The 25,057-nt window shown below is 40.6% G+C and overlaps 1 protein-coding gene across 1 annotated transcript in view; it reads right to left on the bottom strand.

The window, feature by feature from the left end:
* The window catches only part of ASB3 (ankyrin repeat and SOCS box containing 3), a 114,683-nt gene that overhangs the window by 3,311 nt on the left and 86,315 nt on the right, over positions 1-25,057 (bottom strand). The window contains exons 8-10 of the mRNA XM_065401193.1: positions 23,641-23,838; positions 14,733-14,984; positions 11,499-11,632 (exon numbers count right to left, since the gene is read on the bottom strand). Coding sequence (XP_065257265.1) covers positions 11,499-11,632; positions 14,733-14,984; positions 23,641-23,838 — 584 coding nt within the window. The remainder of the gene's footprint in view (positions 1-11,498; positions 11,633-14,732; positions 14,985-23,640; positions 23,839-25,057) is intronic.

Genomic DNA, 25,057 nt, shown 5'->3' with positions numbered 1-25,057 from the left:
TGTGGACAGGGGAAACTGTGCTCTCTTCCTCCTCCACGGTGCAGAGGGATGACCAGTTTATACATACCTGTCCGACCCCCAGGTTATGTACTCAGGTGGCTAATACAAGCCACCATGTGTGTCTGTCTACCCACCCTGGGAAGTATGCTCCCAGCTGCTGTGTAGACATACCCTCAGAAGGGAGTGGACATCAGTTCTATTCTCCAGGAGAAGAAAGAGTCAGTCAGGAAACAAGAGGCCACAGAGGAATAGCTGCCGGAGGTCACCCAACAGCACTACTACTGTTCAGTGTCATATTTCACCTGATCTCCAATGAAGTAGGCGGGCCCCACGGTGCAGATTACTGCATTGGTGGAGAAATGTTGGTATGGCAACAACTGTCAAAATGGCTCAATGCAAGACCTGGATTATGTATTATTTATCAACGCACACAAAAACTATAGCAAAGGTCTGACATGTTTCTTAGATATTGCAGCAGATATCAGAAAGAAACCAGCAGATTTCAGCAAAATTGAAGAGTATGCTGTGAGTTAATGATTAAGCGACAGCCTTAGCAACTGATTCTCCTTCAGAATGCCCTCTACAGATCCACACTTTTATGATGTGTGAGCCCTCCCCATCACAGTTTAGCAGAACACCGGCATACTAGTGTCTCCAAACAATTTGAGCAAGACTATTTAGCAACTGAGACTATTGAAAAGGGCACCACAGCACCAACTGCTCTCATTTCACCCTTATCTTACAAGGAATCTTAGTTTTATTGAATGACTTTTAAAATGAATTAGGCTGTATATGCAGGCTTGTTATGATCTAGCTGGTATTCTTTAGGGTCAGATACCTCACTCTAGTAGACCTAGTTACAGCTTCAATGGCATGCTTAGTGTGCCTAGGATCAAGATTTGTAAAACTACCACATGAATTGCCAGTCAGGCATTACTCTCTTAAAATGCACCCTTCGGATGGCAATTCTGCAATCATTGTTTAAATTAGGCCTCCTCTGCTCTCCTTCTTGGGTGGTTAATGTTGGGTTTTGGTTTTCTGTATCCCCTGTGATTGAGGATCTGCAGAACAATTAGCAAAGGAGAAAGAAAACTTATTTTGCTGGTATCTGCTGTTCAGGTACATTGCATCTGCAGATCCATCCCCCTCACCCAATTTTTTTTTTTAATTTTGTAGAAAAAGTTGTGGATGGAGGCATGCGAAGGTTCCTTTTATAGCCTCTCTTTGTTTGTATCTGAAAAGGGGCATTTGCAATGCTGCCAGCTCTGCAACTTCACCACAAGTCTTAGAATATTTGATGTTTTTCTTGAAGTCCCAGCTCCTGAAGTAACATGATTACATGAGAATCTCAACTAACCAATTAAAAAAACGTTTCTAGCCCTCATATTTGTGGAGAAAGCCTTGAAAATGTGAACTCAAAAGGCACAAAACAAATAAAATGAAATAAAATTTATTATTTTAATCTCATGAGTTTTAAGCCAATCTCAGGAGTTTTGGGGAGTCAGACTCATTGCTAACGCTACATGCTCAAAATTCTTGAAACTTTTAATACTAAGTAATTACTAGAGATGTGCAATTGCCTCCTTCCTTTGTGAACAGCAGTATTAATTATGGAATTCTACAACTGGCAAACACAAGGTCCTATAACCCTCTGAGTAAAATACAGAATACTTAGCAGAAGTATAGGATAATAGTACATATTTCAATGGGACAGAATGAAACACAAAAAATTAGGATTTTAGCACATAAGAAAAATCTTTGGGATCAGTCTTGTAGTGAGTCGGTGTGGCTCCCCTCCTGCCCAGAAGAGGGAGCACCCTTGCAGGCACCCGAGTGGGCGGAGCCACCGCCGCCTGTTCCCGCCCCCCGGAAGTCAAGGGGCGGGACAGGAAGTATAAAGGCCGGCCGCCGGAGCTCAGTCAGGGCCCGGCCGCTGCAGGGAGCGGACGTGCCGCCGGGAGCTCGCGGCCGGGAGACCGCTGAGACCCAAGACCGTTGCCCTAACTGGCCGGAGCTCCCCCGAGCCCACTACGAGGAGGAGCCGCCGGAGCCCCCCCGCACCCGGTATTGGGAGGAGCCGTTGGACCTGCCCCGCGCCAACTACGAAGGCGAGGCGCCCCCAGAGCCCCTCCGCCCCTGTTGCTACCCGGAGGAACCACCGGAGCCCCAGTGGCCGGATTTCCCCGAGGAGCTGCCGGACCTGCCCCCAAGCCCCGGACGAGAGGAACCGATGCTGGTGGACTGGCCCGGACCCGGCGGCACCAACGAGGTAGGCCCTGAGGGGGAACCAGGAAGTAGCCCGGGGGTAGCCGACCCCGGTCAGGCTGCAGACACATGTGAGCCGATGTCAGTGTGTTTCGGTCAGGATACCCCACTGACTCGCAGCGGCAGCAGCCGCTACTAGGGCCCCGGGCTGGGACGCAGTGGAGTGGGTGGGCCTGCGTCCCCCCCTGCCACCCCTGCTCACGGGTGGCAGGCTTCCCCCTCACCCAACGCTCAGGTGTAGGAGCCTGGGCTCCTTAACTGCTTGTCTGCTCAGCCCCTGCACCAGAGGGCCTGGGCTCCTTAACTGACTGTTTGCTCAGCCCCTGCACCAACGGGCCTGAGCCCCTTATGTTGTTTGCTCAGCCCCTGCCCCAAAGGGCCTGAGCCATGACTGTTTGTGCCCCGCCCTGATCCAGGGCCTGAGCCTCAGGACTAACTGTCTGTTTGCTCAGCCCCTGCAGCCGAGGGCCTGAGCCCAGAACTAATTGTTTGTTTGCTCAGCCCCGAGGGCCTGAGCCCCTGAACTAACTGGTTGTCGTTCCCCCAGTGGCGAGTCGGTGTGGCTCCCCTCCTGCCCAAGAGGGTCGAGCCCCGGCGCGAACCTCTTACAGTGTCCATTGAGGAAGATCATCCACAGCACTTTAATACCTAGGATCATGTTTTTAACCCAAGAGACAAAGTTTTCCCAATATGAATTCCATATCCAATCTATCTATAGTAATGTACTATAGAGTACAGTAGAACCTCAGAGTTACAAACACCTCAGGAATGGAGGTTGTTCATAACTCTGAAATGTTGGTAATTGAACAAAACGTTATGGTTGTTCTTTCAAATGTTTACAGCTGAACATTGACTTAATATAACTTTGCAACTTTACTATGCAGAAGAAAAATGCTGCTTTTAACCATCTTAATTTAAATTAAGCACAAAAACAGTTTCCTTACCTTGTCAAAAAAAAAATTTAAACTTTCCCTTTTTTTAAGTACTTTATGTTTAACACAGTAGTGTACTGTACAGTATTTGCTTTTTGGGGTCTCTGCTGTGTGATTGAGTACTACCAGTTCCAAATGAGGTGTGTGATTGACTGGTCAGTTTCTAACTCTGGTGTTCGTAACTCTGAAGTTCTACTGTATTTATCTTTATTCCTTTCATTCCCAAACAATTCATTTACTCATATATTCAGTCAAGTATACAGTACTTAATGGTTATACAATGTGATGTTTGCCTTGGGTGCTTTCAATTTCATTTATTTTCAGTCATCATGTTTATATGTTCCACAGTCTGTATATAGGTTGTAAAATGCCACTTTTACTTTGACATGAAGCATACTTCTATTTCCTGGAAAATGCTACTACTAGCATAGTTTTATACTTAATACCATATATACACTCTGAAGATTGCCTCACAAATACAAGACACAAAAAGAGACCTTTTAACTACAAAAGCAAAAAAGGTTGCCAGTTATATTGAAATTTTCCATGATCTTCCACCAACTTAAAGTACAGCACAGTTCAAAACTCACATAAACTATAAAGAGACAAGATCCATTTCATATCTCCCTCTTTTTCATTTGACTTAAAAACATAGCCTCTTTCCCTAAAAAAGCCTCAAGTAAAAAATAAGATGAACTTATTGCAGAGACAGTGGAGAGCAGTTTAATAGCTGCAATAAATCAATATTCTTTTAAGGTAAAACTCTCTAAAATGTAGCATCTTCAAAGAAAAAAGTTCCACTTTTTAAAAAAAAAATATTATGTCACCTTTCACCCTCATACCACACTCAACCAACTTTGCTGCTACACATGAAGTGTTCTGTCCCAACAAACAGTCCCATCCGAAATGTAGCACAAAAATATAGAATGCAGTAACATGGTCTTTTCTAAAAGGGATGAGAGTCCCTTTTAGCCCTCATGATGATGGGACCCCCCCCCCCCCCCAAAAAAAGAAACTTACTCTTTATCAGTCATTTTTTTGAAAAATGTTACTCTTGAAAGCAGTGGCATTAAATTCTGAGGAGGCTGCTTATCCCACTTTCTGACTGATAATAAGCACAGTTCTCACAACTATTAGAAGGAAATCAGAGGTTTGGAAGAGTGAGGGAGGAAGAGATGGAAAAAGAATATAGAAATTCCATGAATGCAGAACTGACCTGTGCATCTTTCCCCCCCCCCCTCAGCTGCCCATTTAAAGGGGGGGGAAATCACTAAAGAACCCTATATTTTGGTATTATCACATTACAATCCTGGTTTCGGTTTACACTTTCAGTTTTCCTTATGCAGACACTAAGGCCTTGTCTATACTACAGAGTTTTGTCAACAAACATTATGTCGATGATCAAAAAGCGCTATAATAACATTGCTATTGCACATTCACACTATGCTCCTCCTATCAGCAGAGCACGTCCACAGTTGGTGCTCTAGTATCAACAGTGAGAGCAGTGCACTGTGGGTAGCCATCCCACTGTGCTACTTGCCACCTTGCAGCTAGAACTTGTGGGATGGTGGAGTGGATCACAGCGCATCATGGGTGCAGGCTCAATGTCCCATGATGCAGTTCTTTCTGTCCCAGCATTCTATGGGCTTCCGACTGCATTTTGCAGCATTTTTCAACGGCCCCCGTTTACTATGGACCCGCCCTGTGTGTGTGAAAAGATGGATCCTGCACTGCTCTCTGCTGTTGTGGTAACTGTCATTAACACATCACGGACGGTCATGAAGGATATCATGAGCTCCCAATCTGAACAGGTATCAGAGTTGCCTGACTTGCTGTGTGCTATGGAAAGAAACAACATCAGATTACTTTTGGCATTCGCGGAGCAGCTGAACTCAGTGGACCATCACTTTGGGGCTCAGGAAACAAGCACTGAGTGGTGGGATCGCATTGTTATGCAGGTCTGGGATGATGAGCAGTGGCTGCAGAACTTTTGGATGTGGAAAGCCACCTTCCTTTGGAAGCTTGCCCCAGTCCTGAGGTGCAAGGACACCAAAATGAGAGCAGCCCTCTCAGTAGAGAAGTGCGTGGCGATGGCAGTGTGGAAGCTGGCAACTCCAGACTGCTACCAGTTGGTCTCAAATCAATTTGGAGTCAGGAAGTTGACCATTGGGGCAGTGTTAACGTAAGTGTGCAGAGCCATTAACTGCATCCTGCTTCAAAGGACTGTGACTCTTGGCAATGTGTGTGAAATAGTGGATGGCTTTGCGGAAATGGGATTCCCTAACTGCAGTGGGGCAATAGATGGAACACATATTCCAATTTTGGAACCGGACCATCTTACGACAGAGTACATCAATAGAAAGGGGTACTTCTCCATGGTATTGCAGGCATTTGTTGATCACCATGGCCATTTCACTGACATCAACCCAGGGTGGTCCAGGAAGGTGCATGATGCATGCATCTTCAGGAACACTGACCTGTACAGAAAGCTGCAAGCAGGGACTTTCTTTCCAAACCAGAAGATTCCATTTGGGGATGTTGAAATGCCCATAGTGATCCTGGAGACCTAGCGTACCCTTTACTCCCATGGGTCATCAAGCCTTATATGGGAAACCTGGACATCAGCAAGGAGCCCTTCAACAATAGGCTGAATAGGTGCAGAATGAGCGTGGAATGTGAAATTGGCCAATTAAAAGTGTGCTGGCGATTATGGCAGGTTAGATCTAAGTGAGGAAAACATTCCAATGGTCATAGCTGCACTCACCGTAATATTTATGAGGTTAAGGGTGAAAAGTTTGCCCAGGGGTGGAACACTGAGGCAAATCACTTGGCTGATGATTTTGAGCAGCCTGATAACAGGGCTATTAGAGGGGCACAACAAGGGGCACTCGAATCAGGGAGGCTTTGAGGCAACATTTTGAGAATGAGAACCAGTAATGTGTATTTCTATACAGCCATGCTTCACTAATTTGAGTTTTGTTTGTTTGCCTAACACTTGTGATGATTCCTGAGCAGAATTTGCAGTAAGCAAATGATTAAACTGCATGTATATGTTTTCCTATCGGCTGCAATGACAATTTGTAGGACACAAATAAAGATTGGTTATCTTTTGGAGTGTTTGTTTTTATTAAACACCAATTAGCATGGCTTGGTGGGAAGGGAGATAGCAGTGCAGGACATTAGAGGGTCTCATAGCTGTGCGCAAGTCCAGCTATCATTTTGGAAACTGTCCGAAGGGATGAAGTGAACGGGATACTGAGATGTTCCGGAAAGTTGAAAGGAATGTGTGGGAGGAGTTTAGGGAGGGCCTGGAAAACAGTTCTGTATCGGCCGATGTGTAGAGGGTTCCCCTGAAGGCCACATCTGCAGAAGCTCAAGATACAATACACAGAAGCATGATTGTTAGTTCATGCACAGCACTGAATCATTACAGTAAAGTTCATCTCTTGTAACATACCAATCACCTTCTCACTGACCCTTGGCAAGCACACACCCTAAACATGGTGAGTTTGTCTCGGGAGAGTGGGGGATGTTCAAGCTGCGGCAAAGAGTGTTAGTGATGATTCATGCAGATCAGTACAGATGAGTAGGGACAATATTATAAATTCTGCCACCATTTCCCACACTGCTGAGGTTAAGCAAGGATGCATCTACTGACCCGGTCCATATGCTGCTCGTCTGTGTGCCGCTTTGGTCCCTGCACGCTGCTTTGGTCCCATTGGCAAGTGGCGCAGGAAAGTTTCCTACAATGGGGGAAGGAACAAAGCAGCTCTGCCAAGGAACCTTCGTCAGAGGATTGCCGAGTACCTCCAGGAATGTTTTCTAGAGATCTCTCTGGAGGATTCACGTGAAATCTTGGTGTGCATCAATATACTGTTCTGCTGGACTGCTTAGTGGCGCATGGGAATTTGGAGCACATTCAAACACAGCTAGTCTTGCACATTTCTATCCATTCACCATTCACCTACTTCTATACTATACAAAGCAAAAGAAAGCCGTATGTCATATAACTGAGCAGCATCAACTCAAAAAGATCACTTACTAGGGATCTCCTCTCCTGCTTCTTGCTTGCCGGAGGAGGACTGCTGGGACTGGGTAGACACCTCCAGAGTGGAGAAGAGTTCCTGATTCGCCACCCCACTGGACAACCCTCCAATGGACTCCACATTGTCCTCCAAATCTACCTCCTCATCCATGACTTCGTCCTCGGGGTTAGGTCCACTGTCCGCCATCTCCAGCCCCACCAAAGTATCCACGGGGCTCTTAGTGATGGAGGTCGGATCGTCGCCAAGGATGGTGTCCAGCTCTTTATAGAAGCGGTAGGTCTTCGGCGTAGCAGTGGAGTGACAGTTTGCCTCCCTTGCCTTCTGGTACGCCTGCCTCAGCTCCTTTACCTTTGCTTGGTACTGCACTGTGTCCTATTCATAGCCCTTATCACACAAGCCACGAGAAATCTGACCATACGTATCAAAATTCCTATGGCTAGAGAGAAGCTGGGTCTAGACAGCCTCCTCTCCCCATGTACTCAGCAGATTCAACAACTCTGCAGTAGTCCAAGCGGGAGAACATGTGCTGCGTGGAGCTGCCAAGGTCAGCTAGGAAGATGCAATGTGAGCTCTCCACATCGAGCAAACAGGAAGTAGAACTTCAAAAATTCCCGGGCCTTTAAAGCGGGAGGGACAGATGCTTGTTTACCTGGCTGCAGGGCAGCAGAGTTTGAACTGAAGACCAGAGCAGTCAGGATGAGCTTTGTGAGACACCTCCTGGAGGCCATTTACAGTGACAAAACCAAGAGTGGTGTCTACACTGATAAAACTCTCCCGCAAAAAGCTCTGTGTGTCTGGATGAGGTGGTTTTATTTTGTTGCCAAAACAAGAGAGTTTTGTTGGCAAAAGTAGCATTGTAGTGTGTGAACCTTCACTGTTTTGTGAAGAAAAGCTGCCTTTTGTTGACAAAACTGTGTAGTGTAGATAAGGCCTAAAGGTATGTCTACACTGCAGTATAAGCCCAGGCTGCAAACACAGGCTCAAGTCTAATCCTCCCTCCTTCCATCCACACACAAATCATGCTAAGCCAGGGCTTGTACTCAGGTCCTGGGACCCCATAGGGGAGAGGGGCCGAGCCTAAGTCAAGCTGGGACCCAGGGTTCAAGTCCTATCTTTTTGCAGCACAGATGCTCCACTGGACTCGTGCTCTGGGAGTCCACCAAAAGTTTTCCACAATCCCACAGGCTGCCTTTTTTTTGCCCTCTGGACAGTCAAGTTTGGCAGACAGTCAAGTTTTCCTATGCCGTACCATGAACAAAGGGCTAGAGTGGCCATATTATTGGGAGGGCATTAGAAAGTCTGGGATATGGATAGCTGGACTTGGGCCCGCATAATGCAGTGTAGATGCTGGAGCCCCAGGTTGGGACCCATGGTTCAACAATTCCTATCCTGGGGTTACAAATAAGTGTAGATGCTCAAGCCCTCAGTTAACAAACCCAGGGTCTCCTAACTTAAGTTCTACTAACCCTGGGCTAACATGGCAATGTAGACATACCCTAAGAGTACAAATGCTGCCTGTACACCATATAGGGCAGGGGTTCTCAAACTGGGGGTTGGGACCCCTCAGCGGGTCGCAAGATGCCAGCCTCCACCCCAAACCCCGCTTTGCCTCCAGCATTTATAATGGTGTTAAATATATTTAAAATGTGTTTTTAATTTGGGGGCGGGGAGTGTCATACTCAGAGGTTTGCTATGTGAAAGGGGTCACCAGTACAAAAGTTTGAGAACTACCGATATAGGGTAAACATTGCAGTTAGACATCTGTGCTGGCCCATGCCAGCTGACTCAGGCTAAGGGACTTGGGCTAAGGGGCTGTTTAACTGCAGTGTATGTGTTTGTGCTCAGGCTGGAGCCTTGGGCTATAGAACCCTGCATGGAGGGAGGGTCCCAGAGCCCGGGCTCCAGCCCAAACCCATACATCTACAGTGCAACTAAACAGCCCCTTAGCCCAAACCCCCTTAGCCCAAGTCAGCTGGCACTGGCCAGTCATGGGTTTTTAATTGCAGTGTAGACATACTCATAGAGATTAAGTAAAGCATCAAAATAGGGCTATAGTAGAAGTTAAGTTCTACATAGACCTGTACTATTCCTCTGCACTGGGGTGAATTTCACCTACAGTGGTTAATGTTCTCAGTCTGGAGTGCTTGAAACAAACATATCAGAAATGAGATGTAATGACAGGTTCTTTTATATTTAGCACAAATACTTCATTTTTAATTTCTGATATTAAATCTTCTGGGATTCTTAGTACCATTCAAGGCCTAGTAACATTCAAATGTCCAGTGTAACATGCCACATACATGCAGGATGTACCTCAACGTGCCTGCCTTTCCTCTCTCTCTGGCTAGAGCTGACTGAGCAGTAATAAAAAACAAACAAAAAAATTTGTGAGGTGCTTAGGATGATCTCTTTCTCTCTCTCTCTCTGACTTTTCTCACTAGGCTTGATTATGCAAGCATTCTGGCCCTGGGCAATCAAGCACACTGTCTGAGGATGGTCTGCTTCTACCTTCTACAATTTGACTAAGACCACCAAGGAAGACTACCAAAAATGTAGGAGTTACTAACTGCCCCCATATTCTAGCTCCTAAATGGAACATTTTTAAGTCTGCTAAATGTATAATCATTCTCATACTTTTTCATACTAGGAAAACTTAAAATATATAAGAAACAATTTCATGTTTTTTCATATTTTTCTTACTATGCTTGGTAATTATGAATAATAACTTGTCTTTTCCCAGCAGATCCTGCAGTGAAGTCCTAATGCTAAATTTAGGACATCACATTAATTTCTATAACAGACTGATGTCCTAAACAAAACACAGATTTAAAACTCCACCGAAGGATCAAGCAGGAGGAAGAAATTGACTGCAAAGAAAGCAGCATTCATTACAATATAAATATATTCACTAATAACTAAGGGAACACAGAAAAACTTTGATCAAGTAAATTTCTTTATGTAAAACCTTCTCCCACTCCAATAAGATACACCTCTACCCCAATATAACGCTGTCCTCGGGAGCCAAAAAATCTTACCGCGTTATAGGTGAAGCCGCGTTATATCGAACTTGCTTTGATCCGCCAGAATGCGCAGCCCCGCCCCCCCGGAGCACTGCTTTACCGCGTTATATCCGAATTCGTGTTATATCGGGTCGCGTTATATCGGGGTAGAGGTGTATGTTGAATAGTATTAAATACACTACTCCAGGGAAAGTCTTATAAAATAAACATAAAAACAAGCACTTTGCAGATGTTATAGCACCGCTTTAAAAAGGAATTCGTTTTACAATGAATCAATAGGAAACAGTATTGCATAATTTTTCAGATAGCTCGGTACTGCACCGCCCATTTGTTCTGACTGGCTTTTGGGAAGGGTGTGTGTGGCGAGAGAGAATATTTGTGGAAATATATTTATTCATTTTTTGGTTGACTATATTTTAATTATAGGAGGGAAGAGAGGCTGCTGGATATCTAGGTATTTATTATAATATTTATATGGTTTGTATTTTTAATTACTGTCAAAAGTGCTTAGATCAGTGGATAGGCATTTTTGTATTGAGTGTATAAATCAAATTCAATAAACAAAGTTAGGGGAACATTGTCTAGAAAAAGTAATCAAGTAATATCCATCATCTCCCCTTAAATCTTCAAATAGGCAGAACAAATCATTTTAGTAAGGTTCACTATTAACTTACACTTGGTGCCCTTACAATATATTTTACACCAACCCTCCAAAGGGCATACCTAACTAATCCCCTGAACTAGCTACGAAGATTTTTCCATACCAATTGTCAAGCTAATTGACCTGTAAAGATTACTTAATAAGATCAAAGTTAACTAGTTTACAGTCCTCAAAATCTTTCCAAACAATAGGCTCTCTGAATTTCATTTCATACATATGTGTTATGATGCCATCCTGCTGCCTTTTCATGTTTAAGGGCACTTAAAACAGTATTTATCTTAGACAGTTTTTTATTTAATCTGTATAAGAATAATTACATGGAGAGGATAATCCTGACTAAAAGTATCAGTTTGAAACACATTATGTATTTCACTTCCTATACTGTTTATTTTATTAATTCAAATATGATCTTAGTTTAGGACAACTACTGATTCCCCCAAGTATGAAAACAAAATTTCTATCCAATTTAATTTTACGTTCTGCAATCTTCACATATTGTTCCAAAAAGCTATTTCCCTCTTAAATTCTGGAAATTGGTATGTGCAGAAATCAGCTGATTGGTTGTTTTTCTTACCAAAATGGTTATGTGGAACCCAGGTGGAGGTTTCTTTGTGGTCAGAGAGATTTTGTTCTACAGCTGGAGGAAGCCTTTTCCAGTTAGTGAACTCCAGAGTGAAATTAAGGATGTCATCATTCACAGAATAAATCCTACACGATAAAAAATTACCACATAACATTGTCAACTGTTGTACACACTACCACAAAGATAATCTTGGGGGAGAGGAGGAAACATATTGAAAGATTTATGTTTTTATAACAAGTTCCTGGAAATCTACATCCTAAGCATAACAAAACATCAAAGGGAATTCTAAAATAACTTTGACAGCATAACACTTTACTAAAGCAATTATATCTTCCTCCATTACTTTTAGAATTAAGCTACACTGTAAGAGAAAGTATACACTCTAAAATGTATCTGCCTTAGTAATAGGCAGTATTTTTCTGTGCAAGAATTGCTTATTCCATCTCTATCTAGGTTTTTATAAGGTCTCTCAACACCAGGGTGAATGAGTGTCTCACATTATTGCCTAGTCTTTCCATGACATCTGGAAAAATGTTTAATGGCTTATTTAATTTTAAAAATAATCAAACCAAAACCTAAGGAATAATAAAAAAAAAGATTTGAGTTTTATGCACACACTGATTTTAGGGTGATTTATCTCTCATTTCTCCAAGAAAATGTGTAAAAAATGGTAAACAATAGCCTTCACAGAATAAGTGGGTTACGCAGGAAGTCTAAAGGAGTTATTTTTAAAAAAAGGTATTTGAAATGTACTGAAATACAATACTTTCACTTTCACATAATAATTTCTATGATATATATGTATTCTTCCATTTTCATCTGACTCAACCAATAGGATAAAACATAAAATGCTGTGAAACACACAAATGTACTGGGTGATTAAAATTAATAATAAAAAAACTCCTTGCCTGTTCTATTTTTTCTATTATTTCATTTTTCAGCATTAATTTAGTTCATGTGTGACCAACAGAGTCATTTTCATGCATTTATCTGAACAATGCACAGGAGTGATTAATCTGATTGCATTGCTTTCTTTAACGCAATGGTGAGTTTGCTTACCACTTTTGATACTCCCACTAAAATTTATTGTTACTGTAGTACACTTACCATTATATTGTACAGTTGTACAACCATAAGCAAGTGACAGTTAATAAACCATAGGCACAGATGGCATTTACTTTCTATTATTCTGCCATTATTTTCCAGGAGGAAAAAAACCTAGCATTGCATTTAAAGTTGCAAAAATATATCAGATCTGTAGATTACACTGTAACAGGCAGTTATTTTAACAAGAATGTTTTTAAACAATTTAAGTCAAGAAACGTATAAAAGCACTTATAGTTTAGCTGACAATATAAAAAAATGTTACATACAATACAAATGGACAACAAGAGTCACAAAAAATTAGGACTTTTATAGTGTTTACTCTTGTAATCCTACACTGCTCTTTATTTGTAAGTACAGTGTAATCACAAATACCATTTATCATGTCAGGCTTAAAATATGTTGCTTTAACTGCTGAGTAGAAAATCAATGAATATAAAATTTCACTAAATCAAGAAAATCAGTCAAATGATGAAGTTAACATTGTAAGCAGTATGACAAATTCAACTATAATATCATCACAAAATTTAAAACAAATCAATGTTTAAAACTGAGTGGACATTAAAATTCAACTCCTTCTATACAAATTAAAGATTACATGTAAATGGAATTACTAACAGGATATGCAAAGTTTTGTGAATATACCAAATCCGCGGACTCTGTCTAATCCATTATTTCTATTTCATGTGTTTGTATAGTTTCAAAATATTTGGTTACAACTCATACATATGGAAGTGCAGAGTCAAAGCTTTCACTCTGCATGACGACATGGAAAAAGGAAAAAAATAATCAGAATATAAATATATTGACCCCTTTAAATACTAGAATAATTTCTATAATGCCTAATTAAATGTAAAAACAGTCAATCCAGTTATTTTTATCGGAAATGAATTAATTCACACTTTGTATAAAACAACATAAAATTTATGGTACTAAGGCAAAAAATCAAGTGACAATGACAATCTGTAATTTTACCCACTTCCTTCTCGCCCTGCCACTGAATTGAATGCTAGAGGAATTCCCCCTCCCACACTGTTTAAATTCCCATTTGACCCAGAATTATCTGAGATTTTTCTTATACCATTGTTTTATTGCACTTACATACTTTCATTTGATTTGGGGTGGGTAGCACACCATTTTCACAGGAGGAGGGAACTGATAGGGAAGAAAGACTGTTTAGTGAAAAACGCAGAGCACCCCATTCCCTGGAGTAAAAAAAGACCAAGCCTTGCTTTGGCTCTCTTCCCAGACAAGGGGAAAAGTTTTATAACATTGAACCCTGCCCTTCTGTGTGAACTTTTCACTCAAGACATTTGAAATCTCTATCAGTCATGATCCTGAGTTAGATAACTGAATTCAGTGCTTAAAGTGATCTGAAAAATGTGGAGGGGTCTGTCATCACCTCTACATCTGTCTGTGCCCCTGGTGAATTAATTCTGCCCTACAATCCCCAAATCAATCCTGCCCCCTCAATCTAGCCTCCTCCAGTCCCCATATCAATTGTGCCCCCATCTGTTCTGTCCCCATCACTCCTGCCCCCTCCAGTCTCACCTCTGCCCCTCCTGCAGCTCCTGGAGTTCTCCACCCCCCTCTCCCAGACCGGGGAGGCGGGTGTGCAGCAGGGGAACCTCTCCCTCTTCCCAGACTGGGTGTTGCCGGGAGGAAGCGGGGAAAGCAGGGGGAGGGAGCAGGGGAGCTGTCCAATAGCTCAGAGGGGCAAGAGGGAAGAGAGGGAAGAGTCTCCCTGTGCAGCTGGTCTCTTCCTGCTCCCTGCTGTCCTATGAAAACAGTGTGGGCTCATGACAGAAGGGGGAGAGCTCGGCCTGTTTCCTGCAGCAGCTCTGATTGGCTGCTCTTTCCCAGGAGGTGGGCAAAGCAGCAAATCAGAAGGTGTTTTCCCCCAGAGGTACTAAAATGTGCCACCCACCCTTCAGCAATCTGGCTTGCTGGTTAGAAATTTTATTTCCTGGGTCTGAAACCCATTGTCACCTGGCTCACTGTAAGCACTGGTTATGATGTGCTGCTCAGTGAAAACGTTTGTTAAACTAGGTTAGTCATGAATTTGGAGATCAGTATTTAGTACACAACATCTAAAATACAAGTCAGTATTATTTTTCTTACCACAGTCTGCACAACAGATTCAGTGGATTAAATCCAGCCAACAATAGATATGGTAGCCATTCTTTGTACTGTTCTTGCGCTTTAACGGCATATTTTGTAAACTCTAGTAAGCGTTCCCCAGAAGGCATTGGGCAGCCCACCTTCAAGAAGTGCCGAAACCAAGAAAACTTTTTGTGATGCAGGCAATATTCTAAATTAATCCCGAGTAGGTGGATCCCATGCTTCAGAAGAATAGGAATTAAACCATAAAACCTACAATATCACACAGAAACAAGACATCTTGTTAAAATAATACTGAAAATACACTGCTAAAGTTACTATAGAATCAGACTAGAGAACCTTTTGTAACAAACCATTTTAGACTGTTGCAACAGTGATTGTTTCTAGAAAGCATCACCTTAAAACGTCACTCAAGTAATCTGTATTCCCCAAAAGAGATCAGTATTAAAATTTAAAACTTTTGCATTTTTGTTCCTGAAAATTTGATTAAAAAAGAAACTGAATTAAATTATATCAGCAATAATTTTTAGTTTAAGTAATGTTTGTGAAAGATGCTGGATCAGTATAGTATTGGAAAATTAAGCCTTCTAATTATCCACAGAACAGCTGAAGTCAAGGAAGCAGCAGGTCAAGCTTTCTTATACTTAGAGCCCTGCAAATCTGCAGATATCTGCTTTGTATCCCGTGGATGTGGATATCGGCGGACCATGTTTGTAGATTGTGGATGGATGTGGTTCCAAATTTTATATCTAGAACCCTGCAAATCTGCAGATATCTGTGGATCATGTTTGCGGATCAGATGTAGATACAAATATTTATCAAACCAAGGCTCTACTTATATTGTCCTGCCAGTATGCTTCAAACCAGCTTTGTATGGATCATCTAGATGCAGCAAGGTTGTTCTCTCAATCCCTAGACTCTCTACTGAGACTAACAATTAATATCAGTTTACTGGTGTCATCTCTCCAATACCAAACAAGTACTGAACTGAACTTCACATTTTCACATATTCAGTCACCACTTGTTCGTTCACACTTAAATTGGTAACCTAGAAGTGAAAGCCTGTGTTGAAATACCAGTCCTATTACCCAGTCTCCTATGTCTCTGTTATAAGAAGACAGGATACGCACTTCATTACACTTCTCTTTAATATATTAAATGTATTCACTTTTATAGACAATGTACATAACATTTTGATCAAAATGCTCCCCATTTCTGAGAATCCTGGAAATGTCCTGAAATTCACAGAATCATAGAAGTGTAATGCTGGAAGGGACCTTGAGAGGTCATCTAGTCCATCCCCTGTGCTGAGGCAGGATTAAGTAGACCTAGACCATACTTGGCAGGTATTTGTTTAGCCTGTTTTTAAAAACCGCCATTGACAGGTATTCCACAACCTCTTTAGGTAACCTGTTCTAATGATTAACTATCCTTATACTGTAGTTAGACAGTTTTTCTTAATATCTAACCTGAATCTTCTATGCTGCAAACTAGGTCGATTACTTCTCCTACACTCAGTGGACATGGAAATCAACTGATCAGCTTCCACTTTTACATATTTAAAAACTGCGTTCAGGCTCCCCCCCCCCCCCCTCTTCTCTATATTAAACATGCCCAATTCTTTCAATCTTTCCTCATAAGTCATGTTTTCTAAATCTTTTTATCACTTCTGTTGTTCTCCCCTGGAATCTCTCCAATTTATTCATATCTTTCTTAAAGTGTAATGCACAAAACTGGACACAATACTCAGCTGAGGCTTCACCAGTGCTGATTAAAGTAGAAAAATTATCTCCCACATTTTACATACGACACTCCTGTTAATACATCACAGATGACATTTGCTGTTTTTACTGCAGCATCACACTGTTGACTCATATTCAATTTGTGGTCCGCTATAATAACCCCCAGATCCTTTTCTGCAGTACTGCTACATAGCCAGTTATTTCCTATTTTGTATTTGTGCATTTGATTTTTTTTCTTCCTAAGTGCAGTACTTTGCCTTTGTCTTTATTGAATTTCATCTTGTTGATTTCAGACCAATTCTCCAATTTATCAAGAGCTTGGTGACAGCCTCACATTTTATAAGCATACTCTTCACTCCATCATCCAAGTCGTTAATTAAAATTTTGAATAGTACCAGACCCAAGACAAACCCCTGTGGGATCCCACTTGCTATAACCTCTCAGTTTGACAGTGAACCATTAATAATTATTCTTAGTATGTTTTTTCAACCAGTTGTGCACCCCCCCCCTTACAGTAATTTCATCTAGACCATATTTCCCTAGTTTGTTTAAGAAATGTCATGCAGGACAGTGTCAAAAGCTTTACTAAAGTCCAGATAACTCATATCTACTGCTTCCCACCATCAACTAGGCCAGTTATTCTGTCAAAGAGGGAAACTACGGTAGGTTGGTTTGGCATGATTTATTCTTGACAAATCCTTGCTGGCTATTACTTATCTTATTATCCTCCAGGTTTGAACAAACTGATTGTTCAATAATTTTTTCCAATGTCTTTCTGGGTATTGAAGTTAGAGTAATGCAATCAACCAGTTAACCTATTAACATTTTTCCTTAAGGTTTATATTTAGCATGATTTGTGTGACACTAAGTTAGTTCCCAACTCTATTAGAGCCATTTAAAAAAGATCTTGCTTTTAATTTGAAAATCTGCTGTCCAGATAAGTTTTGTGGGATGCAATAAAGAAGACAGTTGTGTTAGAACGCTGAAATGCTGTCACCCAAGATCTCATAACTAAGAGCCATTTTTTTCTATACTGGATTTTAATCAAGACTTTGCAGGCTAAAAGACCTGTGCATATATTCACAAGATAGCTGAATCCAAATAGCTATTTAGATTCCTTTGATTCATTTAAAAGATAAAAAAGTAAGGTGAAAATCATTAGTTTTTCTTTGCCTTCATTGCAATTATCAGCAAGACATTTTAACATCTGTGTGATTAGTCTTTATTAATGATATTGTGATAATGAATGATGATATAACCAATCATTTGTGTGTTGGTTGCACATGTGGCCTTTAGTTAATAATTTGATTACAGAATGTTGCTTCTATGAGGCAGTTTGGAATTTAATCCTCTGCTGCCTGTCTCATTTGTAGCAACATTTTTGAGTACCATTAGCAGGGCTGATTCATTTTCTAAAAACTATATTTATTATACACTAAGAACAGGACAGAACAGTGAAATGATGCTCATTGATTTTTAAAGACATGGTCTAAGAGGTATGCAGTGAAATTTAATACAATAAACCCTAGGCATTGCTTCACTGCAAACCTTATACATAATTTATAGGAGACATGGCAAAGCACATTCTGGCTATTATCCAGATGTATGATTTCACATGCGCAGTTCAGGATTTGCATGAGTTCCTGCCTCAAGCAATTCAAAATCATTTGCAGCCTGACCAGAGAAATATTAGCTATAATAGGCACAGTCATAGGGACATGCTTTCACTGTTTAAAAAAAAAATTATGTCCTTGCTGATTTCCTCCCTTGAAATATGCCCTTTTAGCTGAAGCGGAATAAATTTAAGGCAAATGTTGCTGCAGCATTTTCACTCGGGAAAATTACTAAACTGGCAGGTTATTTATTAAAATTCTGTATTGCTTCTAGATACAATACAGGAACAGTCAGCATGGATTCACCAAGGGAAAGTCATGCCTGACTAACCTAATTGCCTTCTATGATGAGATAACTGGCTCTGTGGATGAGGGGAAAGCAGTGGATGTGTTATTCCTTGACTCTAGCAAAGCTCTTGATACGGGCTTCCACAGTATTCCTGCAAGCAAGTTAAAGAAGTATGGGCTGGATGAATGGACTATAAGGTGGATAGAAAGCTGGCTAGATCGTCGGGCTCAACGGGTAATGATCAATGGCTCCATGTCTAGTTGGCAGCCGGTTTCAAGCGGAGTGCCCCAAGGGTCGGTCCTGGGGCCGGTTTTGTTTAATATCTTTATTAATGATCTGGAGGATGGTGTGGACTGCACTCTCAGCAAGTTTGCCAATGACACTAAACTAGGAGGTGTGGTAGATACACTAGAGGGTAGGGATCGGATACAGAGGGACCTAGACAAATTAGAGGATTGGGCCAAAAGAAACCTGATGAGGTTCAACAAGGACAAGTGCAGAGTCCTGCACTTAGGACGGAAGAATCCAATGCACAGCTACAGACTAGGGACCGAATGGCTAGGTAGCAGTTCTGCAGAAAAGGACCTAGGGGTCACAGTGGACGAGAAGCTGGATATGAGTCAACAGTGTGCTCTTGTTGCCAAGAAGGCTAACGGCATTTTGGGCTGTATTAGTAGGGGCATTGCCAGCAGATCGAGGGACGTGATCGTTCCCCTTTATTCGACATTGGTGAGGCCTCATCTGGAGTACTGTGTCCAGTTTTGGGCCCCACACTACAAGAAGGATGTGGAAAAATTGGAAAGAGTCCAGCGGAGGGCAACAAAAATGATTAGGGGTCTGGAGCGCATGACTTATGAGGAGAGGCTGAGGGAACTGGGATTGTTTAGTCTCCAGAAGAGAAGAATGAGGGGGGATTTGATAGCAGCCTTCAACTACCTGAAGGGGGGTTCCAAAGAGGATGGAACTCGGCTGTTCTCAATGGTGGCAGATGACAGAACAAGGAGCAATGGTCTCAAGTTGCAGTGGGGGAGGTCTAGGTTGGATATTAGGAAACACTATTTCACTAGGAGGGTGGTGAAGCACTGGAATGCGTTACCTAGGGAGGTGGTGGAGTCTCCTTCCTTGGAGGTTTTTAAGGCCCGGCTTGACAAAGCCCTGGCTGGGATGATTTAGTTGGGAATTGGTCCTGCTTTGAGCAGGGGGTTGGACTAGATGATCTCCTGAGGTCCCTTCCAACCCTGATATTCTATGATTCTATGATTCTATACATGGCACATATTGAGAGATTCTTGTGAAGCAATTTTACAATATGTTTAGAAAGGTTTTTTTTAAGAGTTTACTATCCTGTTGAAGAACGTATGCAACACTCAAGAATATTGATGAGGAGAGAAATGCATGCACATTATAACTTTCACATATATTATACACACACTATATGCTTAACGTCATGAAAATTTTAATATTTGAGCATAATTTAGCTAAACATCAATCTGTACGGGATGCACACTCCAATACCACTATCAAACTCTCAGGGATAACAAATTCTAACATTACTGAAAGCTTCAGCATAGAACACTTTTGCCAGTTCCCTACCTATCAAAGGTTACAACCACTCCAGGACCAACATCCTATACAATAAGAGAACTTCGCAGGTAATCACCAAATTACCTCTTTCATAATATGAGACAACAGATGTGTCTTCTGTAGTATGGCTACAGCTCATCTGATACTAGGAATCAGGAAATAATCATAGATAGCCATGTACTTTATACCCTAGTAATTTAGCAACTGAATAAACTCCTATAATTAAAGCACTGTACAAATAATTTGATTAATTTGATTTTGTCTTGCTTTAAATATCTTGTACATGGTACTTCATGAATGATCAAAATCACATTCAGTCTTCATCATTATCTTTGCCTTAAAAAAATAACCAAAGGCGAAATAGCTCCATGGTAACTTTGGAATCAGCACTCAAGGAAGCAACACCTTCCCTTAGCAAATGACAACAGCAGTAAATTAAAAAGAAACGTTTAGAAGCTGCTTAAAAAACAGAGGGGACTTTTCCTTAAGGGTCTGTATTTGCATTTGATTTGGGTAGATTGCTACATTTTGTTCATGCTGCTTTATGTGGAAAAAAAAGGAGTTGTAATGTCATATTATAAAGGGACCTTACAACATATAATATACACAGCAGATTGTGAAAAACTAACATTTAAAAATAAGGGGAAAGTGGAAGGGGAAAAGAGGACTAGTTGGAAAAAAGTAATAAGAGAAAACAGAGGAAAGAAGGAAGCAAAGTAAGAGACAAAGAAGGAAGAAAGGAAAGGTAGACAAGAAAAAAAATCTCAAGGGGCACAATCATGACCCTAGTAACATGTCCATGCAGAGGAGCAAGGAGGTGTAAAGTGTTTATTTTATCTCCTGCATCATCTATCTGTATTGCCAGATATTGCACAGCTGAACCGACATAGAAGGGGAAGTACCGGTAATCTGTGTCATTTATAGGGTTGGCATAAATTACTTCCCACTCAGATCAAGTGGGGAATGGGAGATCAGATTGTGACTCAGAGTCACAATTTGGTTCCTGGTTTGTTCCTGGAGCAGCACAACTATGTGCTGCCCCTTACTCGGGATTTGTGGCAAAGCCACAGTACAACCCTAACTGAAAAATAAAATAAAGGAAATACAAACTGAAAGGGATGGCAAAAAAATAAAATAAAATAAAATAGACAAATAAACAAAACAACCTTAGGGGAAAGCTGAGGCAAGGAAGGAAAGAGGTTCTGGCACATGAAACACACTTTCTCCACAGAACACCAATTATATGGAACAGGTTTTAATTTTCCCCAACTGCTAATCAGACAAGATGGTTTCACAGGAGACAGTCTTCAAATTTGCTATATGGAATTAGAAGGGTTTTTAAAATTCAGACATGGACCCTTAGAAGATTCTCTATGTGCTCAGAAAATTCCAAGTAATTAATGTGATCAAGTCAGGGTGGAGTGATTTAAATCAAGCCAATTTAAATCCATGGGTTTTTTTAATTAAGTAATCTAAATCATAATTTAAACTAGGTTGAGGCTTTGTAAAACTACTTTGAAAATCTATGCTATTGCAACTTTAGATTAAAATTTATAAGGAACAAAATTCCTGTATTCCCAACCCCCGAAACATGTCAATACTGGTATGGTATCTTATTTGAATTTTACAAAACTGCCACAGATGAAAAAAAAATTAATTTCAGGTCCTGATCCTGCAAACACTTCAACAGGCACATAACTTTACTCACATGAACAGTTCCACTGACTTATATGGGACTACTCATCTGCTTCTAGCTATGCAGGTGAGTAAGTGTCTGCAGCACCAGAGGCTAACATTGCGTAAGAAAAAAATGAAGTTATTTAAACTTGCAATACATTAATAAAGTTTTTATGAATTATTTTTATACACAGTTTAATATTTTCAAACGTAGGAGCCTAAAAATAAGGCTCCTCCACCAATATTCACTCCTGGGGAAATTGTGCGGCACTGCGTGCACGCGTATAATTCATGTGCCGCACATAATTTTTTTTTCTGCTGGAAATTTGCTGCAGTTACGCCTTTTGCCCTATCAGGACAGGGCAAGAAATCAGAATGAGGAGATGAAAGCACTGAATGCACAAAATGAAGACAGCACCAAAAAGTGGTGCTATTTGGATCAACTAAGTGATGCATTTTTTAAAATTAGAGATAAGCCAAATTCTCTCCTCCCATTACTTCCTTGAATTCAGTGGCACTGTGCCAGGAAATAATTTAACCCTGTGTTCAAGAGTCATTCTTCTGTTAGAATGTGATTTTTAAGTAGATCTAATTTAATAGCCTAAACAATTTTCCTTTAAAAAAAGCACATTAGCCACACAACATTACTATCAAGCCGTGTTAGTCTGTATCTACAAAAACAACAAGGAGTCTGGTGGCACCTTAAAGACTAACAGATTTATTTGGGCATAAGCTTTCGTGGGTAAAAACCTCACTTCTTCAGATGCATAATATTGCTGTGATCTACAGTACATAAAAAAGTTAAAATTGCATTCTGTCAAAGTATTAAATTAATAATAAATGTAGTTATTGCAAAAATAATTTGTATGTGTTTATCAAATATTATTCTCCAATATGTGCAAGTACTGAATATCTCTATCATTCTAATGCCTAGTCCAATATCAGATCCATTAAGATATCACATGTGAAGCTCAGAGTTCTCAAGAAGTGTCTTGGGGGCTAATCCTGCACCATTATTTTCACTGGTATCTAGATTTGGTTCAATGTGTAATGCATTCTCTCTAAGGACAAGTTTTGGGAGGAGGGAATAATAGACACAGAATAATGAGATAATTATCATGTTGGTTTTATTGTTCAAAGGTCCCACAAACCCAACTATATACAGAATTAGGTGGAAGAAGAGATTTACCAATTTTATTAATAAAATTAATAACTACAAAATAGTGAACTGAAGGGCAGAAGGAAGGAAGTCCTGACTCATGAATATACTTTCAATATCAAGTAAATTAAGTTAAAATGTGAATTAACAGTAGTTACATTTTACAATTTTTCCTCTTGTTGTATCAAATAACCATTTGTTGAGCACCAACAGCATGTGTCATACACACTGTACAGAACAAATGGGACACAGTGATCATGATCTCAAGGGATTTATAATCTATGGTAAGTATAAACTCTTTGGTAGTTCACAACACCTGTAACATACTGAAAGCTCTGCTTTCAGGGTATGGGACAGTCTTGTCTCCGGAATACTGAGATTTGGAGGGGGAGGGGGCACTTGTCTAAAACAATTTTATGTTGCTTTGTTTTTACACAAAAGACTGGCATACAGAGAAAGTAAAATAGTATTTTCCAAGAACTCAATCTTACTGAAAAGAATCTAGCTAATTAAGAATCTGTTTGATTCAATTACAGCATCATGTCAAGTTCCCAGAAGACAGAGATGGTTGATAAGGCCTTTTGAAAGCCAGGAAACTAGACTGCAATTATGTTCTACAAGACTCCTTTTCAAAGAACAGAGCTTCCCAAAGGAGATTTTAGCAAGGTTCTTTATCTCATGTATGTGACCCAGAATTAGTGCACTATAGAGGTACTTAAGGTTTACTCTGTAGTCTCAAAACTTGAGAAGGAAAAAAAATGTATATATTTTAAAAAGTAAGCCTGAGATAAATAGCAGTATAGTTAACCTATGACAAATGAAAAAACACTAGAGATATACATACTTCTTTTGGAAAACCATGCACATAGGTGATATGCAGCCAAAGATTAGGCACTTCTGAGCATCTGGGCTATAGCCTTCTTTAAGTAACATTTCCAAGCATTCTTCATTACCACCATAAACTGCTGAATAGACAGGGCTCACTTTGTCTTTTCCTGTGTCACAGGTCCGATCAGTAACTGGTATTAGCAATCCCAATGTGCTGTAACATTTAAAACTATGTTTATTGTGGAGTCTTTTCACATATATGGAAAAATTAGATATTATTTTTCCTGGCTATTTTTCCCATGGACATTATTGTTTGAAACAAAATCACACATGAAATGTAATCACATCCTTTTAATTAAATAAATATGTAAAAAAGAACATTCATAATATCAGACATTTTGACATAAAAAACTTCTAACGTGCTTAAGCATATGGAACTGTTAATATCGTCAATGTAAAACTGTCTGCAAATATAAACTGAAATAATCTTCTAAACATCTTTTATGATTTGTTATTCAAAATTAGCTGGAATTGATGTATTTGCAATATCATCTCAGATTCTAATTAGTTTTAGTCAGGGATTGATTTACACTGACATAGAGATATGCCTGTTCTGCAAAGTTTGGATCTAGACTTTTACAAAGTAGTAGGAATGGGTGTTCAGATCTGGGGGGTTGGTTTAACAAACTGTAGACAAAGGGGATGTCTTCTCTGTTAGAATTCAGCCTCAGTGTTGGGAGTGGTGGGAGAATTTGGTGTCACACCCTGTACTTTGGACCCATATCCTTCCTGATTAATGAAGATCAGTAAGGAAGTACTGGGTCCTTTGCAGATGGAAATTGTCAAAGCTTCTCTTAGAGAAAGCAGCATGCCTGTTGCTTTGAAGGAAATATTAACACAGCCTTTGCTCAAGAAGCCATGCCTTGACAATCTTGCCAATTCACTTTCCATTTTTCAGTAAGATAGTAGTTGTGCAAGACATCTCTCACACTATCTAGATTCCTCTGAAACATCTTTTCCCTTATCAGTTTGAACACAGAAACTTCACTGGTCATGTTGGTCAATGACCTCCTCCTGGCAATGGATGAAGATCAAGCCCCCATACAGGTATTATTACATTCCACTGATTGTGAAATGCTGTTGACTCACCTGCAAACATTGGTAGGAGAGGAGAGTTCTGCTCTTCTGTGGCTTTGTTTTCTCTTGCCTAGGTTGCACCACATAATTATGGGCACTTGCTCCTCTTCCCAAAGGGCTCTCAAGTGCGGGTTACTGCAGGATGTCATGCTGACATCTCTCCTCCCCACCCAAACCAGACATATATGGGCGTGCAGTGTTTTCAGTATACTGATGACAACCAAATGTATGTGTCTATCTCAGTGGTTTTCAAACTTTTTGTATTGGTGACCCCTTTCACACAGCAAGCCTCTAAG

The sequence above is a fragment of the Emys orbicularis genome, chromosome 3 (assembly GCF_028017835.1).
Source record: "Emys orbicularis isolate rEmyOrb1 chromosome 3, rEmyOrb1.hap1, whole genome shotgun sequence".
In the NCBI taxonomy this organism is placed as follows: domain Eukaryota; kingdom Metazoa; phylum Chordata; order Testudines; family Emydidae; genus Emys; species Emys orbicularis.
The sequence above is the reverse complement of the archived record's forward strand: the minus strand, read 5'-3'. Positions and strand labels throughout refer to the sequence as shown.